Raw genomic sequence first — 8,289 nt, forward strand, 5'->3', positions numbered from 1 at the left:
CATTAAGCTACTCAAGTAAGCTCCTTCTTCCTTCCTGATGTGTGCTTGCAAAGCTATAAATTTTCCTCTCAGTACTGCTTTTGCTGTGTCCCATAAGTTCTGATAGTTTGTGTCTTTATTGTCATTTGTTTCCAGGAACCTTTTGATTTCCTCCTTGATTTCATCTCTGACCCACTGGTTATTGAGCATGAGGCTGTTTAACTTCCAGGTGTTAAAGTGTTTCTTCTGAGTCCCTTTGGAGTTCACAAATAATTTCAGAGCCTTGTGGTCAGCGAAGGTAGTCTGCAAAATTTCTATCCTCTTGATCTTATGGAGGTATGTTTTATGTGCCAGCATGTAGTCTATCCTGGAGAATGTCCCATGTACATTGGAGAAGAATGTGTATCCAGGTTTCTGGGGATGGAGTGTCCTATATATATCCACTAGGCCTCTTTCTTCCATTTCTCTCCTCAGGTCTAGTATATTCTTGTTGGGTTTCAGTCTGGTTGACCTATCCAGTGTTGACAAAGCCGTGTTAAGGTCCCCCACAATTATTGTGTTGTTGTTGATATTATTTTTCAGATTTGTCAACAGTTGTATTAAATATTTCGCTGGCCCCTCATTCGGTGCATATATGTTTAGGAGAGTGAATTCTTCCTGCTCTACGTACCCCTTGATTAATATAAAATGTCCATCTTTGTCCCTTACAACCTTCCTGAGTATAAAGTTTGCATTATCTGATATTAGTATGGCCACTCCAGCTTTTTTATGGGTGTTGTTTGCTTGGATAATTTTTCTCCAGCCTTTTATTTTGAGTCTATGTTTGTTCTGACTATTCAGGTGCGTTTCTTGTAGGCAGCAGAAGGTTGGATTGAGTTTTTTGATCCATTTAGCCACTCTGTGTCTCTTAACTGGTGCATTTAGTCCATTGACGTTGAGAGAAAGAATTGTCCTGGGATTTATCGCCATCTTTATTTCAAAATTTGGTGTGTCTTTTGGGTAGTCTTGTCTTAGATTAGGTCTTTCAGTTTTTCTCTTAAGACTGGTTTTGTGTCTGTGATGTTTCTGAGCTGTTTTTTGTCCGTGAAGCCATGTATTCTTCTGTCAAAACGGAAAAGTGAGTTTTGCTGGGTATAGTATTCTGGGTGAAGCATTCATTTCATTCAGTCTTGTCACAATATCCCACCAGTGCTTTCTGGCATTGAGTGTTTCTTGTGACAGGTCTGCTGTAAATCTCAGGGAAGCTTGCTTGAACGTGATTTCCCCTTTCGATCTTGCTGTTTTCAGAATTCTGTCTGTATCTGTGGGATTTGTCATTGTGACTAGGATGTGTCTTGGGGTGGTTTTTCTGGGGTCTCTTTTGGTTGGTACTCTTCGGGCATGCAGGATTTGATCACATATATTCTTTAGCTCTGGAAGTTTCTCTTTAATGATGTTCTTGACCGTTGATTCTTCCTGGAAATTTTCTTCCTGGGTCTCTGGGACTCCAATGATTCTTAAGTTGTTTCTGTTGATCTTATCATAGACTTCTATTTTCATCTGTTCCCATTCTTTGACTAATTTTTCCATTGTCTGCTCATTGTCTTTAAGTTTTTTGTCCAATCTCTCCTGCTGTATGGAATTGTTATGTATCTCATCTTCCATAGCACCAAGTCTATTCTCAGCTTCTGATACCCTGTCCCAGAGCTTATCCATTTTGTCATTCACTTCGTTTACTGACTTTTTCAGTCCTGTTAGTTGACATGTTATTTCAGTTTGGAGTTTTGTGATTTCTGTCTTCATATTTTCTTGGTTCTTATTAGTGTTCTGTTCAACTCGATCCATGGTTTCTTGGAGTCCGTTGAGCATCTTCCATATTGCTAGTCTAAAGTCCTTATCTGAGAGGTTGATTAGTTGGTTGGTCATTATCTGGTCCTCAGAATTGTCATCTTCATTCTCTATGTCTGAGGCTGGCCTGCGTTGTTTCCCCATTGTCACACTTGTATTGTGGGTTTTTCTACGTGTTGTGGTGGTATTCATTGTCTATATGATGCAGGCAGCACACTCCTCTGGCTCCTCCCTTTCTGGATGGGCTGACTTGCCTCTAAGGGAGGGGAGTCCTCCGTGGATGAAGCCTCACACTGGGTCAAATCTTAGGCCCGAGCATGCAACAGAGAAGACAGTCCGGAGAGAAATGTTTGCTTCTGTGATATAGAGCCGTTCTTAGTGTGATTTTTCCTTCTTGTTGCAATGGAGTTCTTTCCTTAGAAAGAGTGCACGGCCGCGTAGCAAAGCGGAGCTTAGCCAGTTTTCATGCTCTGTAATCCCTCCCTGAAAATGGCATCTGGGCGAGCGAGGTTTCTGGAGCCTCTTTTTGCCCCACTCGCAAGAGTTTCACGCAAGAGGACAGTAGACAAACATAGACAGGTCACACTCACAGTTTTTCACAGTTGGGCCCCACTGGGCCGGTGTACTTTCGCGGATTTTCCCGCCTGGTGTCACACACAGGGAGCCGGCTTTTGCAAAGCTTAGCCGGTTTTCATGCTCTGTAGTCCCTCCCTCTCAGGCTTTCTTTTTTAGGGACTGAATAACTTCATTACTGTGTGGACTAAAGTAAAATAACTTTAAAAACAATTCATATCTGTTTTAATAATTGGTGTACTTATTAATATTTTTCTTGTCTTCTTTTACTTTTCCTTGTTCTGTGCCTTACTACCATATATCTTTGTTTTTTTAAGATTCCCAACCAAGTCAATGTCCATTGTAGATCTGTACCAAGCGGAGACCAAAGTCTGTCCTATATTCATGCTTTCCCTAGGAAAAATCTAAGAGACTTGTCCTTGGAACAGATGGTGAGAGATGGCCCTGTCCAACCTGAGGTATGTAATTGACTTTTATTGTAGAATGAGAGTGTCTCTTCTTTGATCATATAATGTGCTATGTAGCTGCTTACTAAGATAACCTGAAAAGGGTCCTGTTAACCCCTGACTTCATATGCCCAATTAGTCTCTCAATAATCTTCTCCATGGAGAACAAAGACAAAAATTAAATATCACAATTTAACTCAACTTCTATCTTCCACCCTCTTCTACATCAAGAACGTTTAATGATAATGACTACTTTAATCCTAGGTAACTCAAATGTGATCACTGTCTTTGCCTCAGAACAGATCCAAAAGATCCAATGACTCTCAGATTTATTACTCCAAATTCCCATATAACATAAAATAACCATATTCTTAAAACGGAAGATGAAACCTCTTAAAAGGTAGTTTAACACTGGGGCCAGAGCGGTGATGCAAGCTGTAGGGCATTTGCCTTGCATGTGGCTAACCTAGGATGGACCGAGGTTTGATTCCCTGGAGTCCCATATGGTCCAACAAGCCAGGAACGATTTCTGAGCACATATCCAGGAGTAACTCCTGAACATCACCAGGTGTGGCCCAATAGAAGAAAACAAAAACAAACAAACAAAAAAGTCTAACAGAAAGTGTACTCTAAAATGAGTTTTCTTTCTCCTTCAAAAAGCATTTCTGACTGATAGTAAACTAATGAATGATTATTTTTTAGATTGAACATTACCCTCATATGTTGTTGCTTTGTCCTCTTCTAGGCTATTCTAGAAGCCTCACAACACAATTATGTCTTTGTATTGATTTCTGCCACATTTTTAGTCCAATTTTTGTGTGTTTCTCAATTCTTCTGACAGGATGCTGTCCAGAGGACAAGTGGAACAACAAGAGAAGATACATTTCTTCTTGCCTTGGTCCAAAGGGAAATCAAGGCACGTCCTTTAAGTTCCAGCTTATTAGAAAAGCTTCAAAAGGAACTGAAGATCCTGGATCCTGTCTCTACAGGGTTTCTTCTCCAATCTCAGCTAAGCCGCCTCTTCTTGAGGCTTGATGTTCCTCTACATTTACCAACAATCAAGATCCTTTGCCAGAGATTTTCTAAGCAGGACTCTCCTGAAATGGTATGTCCAACATATCATTTAAATTCTATATTCATTTTGGGCCGGGTGGTGGCGCAAGAGGTAAGGTGCCTGCCTTGCCTGCGCTAGCCTAGGATGGACCGCGGTTCGATCCCCTGGCATCCCATATGGTCCCCCAAGCCAGGAGCGACTTCTGAGCACATAGCCAGGAGTAACCCCTGAGCGTCACCGGGTGTGGCCCAAAAACCAAAAAAAAAAAAATTCTATATTCATTTTGTTTATCTGACTCATATTTTCACAAATTAATAAAATTTAAATACTTATTTATTTTTTTAAAAAATCAGCTTTTACTTATCAGTCTTCAAATCAAGCTTGCACCACTAAAAATAATGACATGTGTTCTATCCATGTAGCAACTAACTACAGGAGAACAATTTTTTTTTCTTTTCTTTTCTTTTCTTTTCTTTCTTTGTTTGTTTTGTTTTTGGGCCACACCCGGTGGTGCTCAGGGATTACTCCTGGCTATCTGCTCAGAAATAGCTCCTGGCAGGCACGGGAGACCATATGGGACGCTGGGATTCAAACCAACCACCTTAGGTCCTGGATCGGCTGTTTGTAAAGCAAACACCGCTGTGCTATCTCTCCGGCCCTGAGAACAATTTTCTTAAAGTTGAGTCATATTCTACTCTGTTTTGTTTTTGTTTGGGGGTCACACTCAGCAGAGCTTAGTTGTTACTCTTGGCTCTGCACTCAAATGTTTACTAGCAGGTGCAGGGAACTATGTAGGATGCCAGGGATCAAACTTGGTCGACTGTGTGCAAGCAAATGCCATTCCCATGTACTATCCCTCCAGCCCCCTCATATTCTTGCCTAAGAACAGAAACAAAAGATCCAATGTCTCTCAGATTTATTACTCTAAATTCTCATATAACATAAAATAACCATATTCTTAAAACGGAAGATGAAACCTCTTAAAAAGTAGTCTAACACTAAGGCCAGAGTGGTAATGCAAGCTGTAGGGCATTTGCCTTGCATGTGGCTAACCTAGGATGGACCAAGGTTCAATCCCCCGAGTCCCATACGGTCCCACAAGCCGGGAGCTTGTACCTATATCTATAACCACTCATCTGTTCTTGGAGACTTAGGTTGTTTCTAGATATTATGAATAATAATAATAATAATAATAATAATAATATCTAGAATAATGCTGCCTTGAATTCAGAAGTGCAAATGTTTGGCAATTAATGATGTCATAATGTGAAATGACAGAATTATTGGCAGATATGTGCATCTTTTAATATTATAATGAGTTTATTCCTTACTACTTATGAAGTCTTATCAACACATGGAGTTAGCGGATTTCATGCTGACCAAAGAATCAAAGGAAGAAGAACAAATATTAAATAAATCTTTAATATGTAGAATACAAAAATGCAGATACAGAATGAATAACGGCCAATGTTTCTAGACATGGAGAGTATTGAGTTTGCTAATTAGGAGGGTGGAAGAAGAGAGTCAGTGCTGGAGGGCTGAAAGTACTCTTGTAGTGAGTCTATTGGAGTCATATTGTACGTCTAAGATACTAGCATTTTTTTTATTTTAGTTTCTGGGTCACACCCAGCGGTGCTCAGGGGTTACTCCTGGCTCTATGCTCAGAAATCGCTCCTGGCAGGCTAGGGGGACCATATGGGTTGTCAGGATTCAAACTACCACCATTCTGCATGCAAGGCAAATGCACTAACTCCATGCTATCTCTCCGGCCCTGATACAAGCATTTTTTAAGTTTAAATAAAGTTATATTTAAGTCACCCTGTGTGAAGTTTTCGTCTTCCTTCCCTCTGGGATGCCTAGAGAAAGCAGAGCAGGTTTTCTGGCAGGGGTAGATGTGTGTGTGGTGAGGGCAGCACATGTAGCCCAGCAGAACAAAAAGCTACTGCCTGAGCAGTATACTGCCTGAGAGCCTGCTGTGTCCTGAGGTTCATTAATCTTTGATCACAGCTTGAAGAGCTCCTGGTCTTGTCCAAGAAATAACCGGTAAGATATTAGTATTAACAGTATTATAAAGAACAATGTATATATTTTTTAAAAATCACCAGTGTCCATTCTTTTGAAAAAAAAGGGAAACTGTTTTCAATAATATATTTACTCTTGGCATGAATATAAAAATCTGATTAAGATATTTATTTCTAGAAATAAACAAAGTAAAAATATGTTTAGGATTCATATATATGTATATGTATATATATATATAATCTTTAGAGAAATTTTCTGTCCTGACTTCTATTTTCTGCTCTTAAAATCAGTGAAATCATAATTGATTCAAGTTAACAGACCCACATAAATTCACTTCCAAGCTTATTCATCTGTAATCTTCATAATAGATAAGACTTTAAGCAAAATGTTCTATATGTCCTATATGTTCTATGTCACCTATGCATCACATCAGCTTTATAGAAATAGGCGATATGATTTCCATCTATTTTTCTACAGAAAAGCTTTCTTGTAATTTCTTCCAATTAGCTTTATAAGACCTTATTCCCATATACTATAAATATATAACCATAGAAGTATTTATAGCTACTATCATTTTAGCATAAACTACATATATGATAAATACATAAAGGATAAAATAGAGAGAGAAAATGACAGGGGAGTCATACTGAAGACTGTAGCGCTATAGTTACAAATAGCTCCAAAGCCTAAGTGGTTTAAAACAATAAAAGTTAATTTTTCATTTGCTTAATGAGTCACCCACTAGCTGTCATTATCTCAGTTCCAAATACCAGGCCAATTCAACACTCTTGAATATATTTGGACATGACTGTGGAAGAAAAAATGAAACTTATGGTAGGTTATGTGTTAATCAGTTAAATTCTCAACCCAGAGAAGCACATTACTGCTGTGCACAAGACATTATCCAGAACTGGCCACGTTGTCCTTTCAGACAACATACCAAACATCAATCAGAATATATGCTTTATCATTTTCCTAAAAGGGTTGATGGGGATAGTTGGTTTTCAAAAGCACTAAGGCAATACAATTTTTGAATGCTGTATACATCAATGTTCTAATTTTGTCTTTGGTTTTTAGGCCACACCCAGTGACACTCAGAGGTTATTCCTGGCTTTGCTCTCAGAAATCACTCTTGGCTTGGGGGATCATATGGGACACTGGGGGATCAAACCACAGTCCATCCTAGGCTAGCTCATGCAAGGCAAGTGGCGTACGGCTTGTGCCACTGCTCAGGGCCCAATGTTATATATATATATATATATATATATATATATATATATATATATATATATATATATATATATATATATACATATATATATAATTACTTTGTTAAATTTTTAAATCATAATAAGTGACATAAATATGTGAATATGACACTCCAATAAAATAGTTTAGATTTTAAATAAAAGCAGTTTAGTGGTATTTCCCAAAGACATTTTATCTCAACAGCCTATTTTATTTACAAATATTAAAGGAGTATATTAAGTTTTCTATTTCATTTTCAGGTGAATTATGAAAAGTTACTCTGGTTTTTAAAAGCTGCCACTTCTAATGATCCACAGCAGAGCAAAGAATTTGTGGACAATGATCTGAGAAAAATTCAGGCTAATGAACTTCAGATCCAAAGGTATTTTCTCTTCTATGTCATAGAATCCCTTAATTTATATAATGAGAAAGGGGTCTTGGGAGACATGAACTATAACAGCTCACTACTAAGTAATCACTTTAATCTTCACTAATGCTTAACTTTTCTTATAGTTTTCTCTCTCACACTTACAAGCCAGCAAAGTTACTTGCAATAACCACATGTGTTTCTTTTTCTTTTCTTTTGGTTTTTAGGCCACACCCAGTGGCGCTCAGGGTTTACTCCTGGCTTTGCATTCAAAAATCACTCCTGGCTGGCTCAGGGGACCACATGGGATTCTAGGCATCAAACCTGGGTCACTCTCGGGTCAGTAGCATGCAAGGCAAATGTCCTACTACTGTGTTATTACTCCGGCCTCTATATGTGTTTCTTAAAACATTCATAATGTGTCCTCTCTTAGGAAGTGATTATGTGATAACAGAAAGTGATAGGATGTTTGCCTTGCATGCAGCCAACCAGTAACAGATCCAGATTTGATCCCTTGCATCTCTTGTGGTCCCCTAAACCTGCCTGAGTGATTTCTGAGCACAGAGCAGGAGTAACCACTGAGCACCATTGGTGTGGTGACCCCCAAGGAAAGAAAACCTTCATTATGAAATAATAAATATCTGTGTACTGGGTTTCTGAAAATATTTTTTCATTAGGAATTCTGGAGTTAAAGGCATTAATAAAAACTAGATTAAGATACAGAAACTAATCATACTTTTTCCACATGATAACAGGAGGAAATATTCAATGTA

The 8,289-nt window shown here is 38.5% G+C and overlaps 1 protein-coding gene across 1 annotated transcript in view; it reads left to right on the forward strand.

Moving 5' to 3' along the window:
- Window positions 1–8,289, forward strand: part of C6H1orf87 (chromosome 6 C1orf87 homolog) — an 81,315-nt gene that overhangs the window by 26,255 nt on the left and 46,771 nt on the right. Inside the window, exons 4-6 of the mRNA XM_049775247.1 lie at window positions 2,697–2,837; window positions 3,667–3,930; window positions 7,410–7,531. Of these exons, the coding sequence (XP_049631204.1) occupies window positions 2,697–2,837; window positions 3,667–3,930; window positions 7,410–7,531 (527 nt within the window). The remainder of the gene's footprint in view (window positions 1–2,696; window positions 2,838–3,666; window positions 3,931–7,409; window positions 7,532–8,289) is intronic.

Source organism: Suncus etruscus, chromosome 6 (genome assembly GCF_024139225.1).
Source record: "Suncus etruscus isolate mSunEtr1 chromosome 6, mSunEtr1.pri.cur, whole genome shotgun sequence".
NCBI classification, from domain to species: Eukaryota; Metazoa; Chordata; class Mammalia; order Eulipotyphla; family Soricidae; genus Suncus; species Suncus etruscus.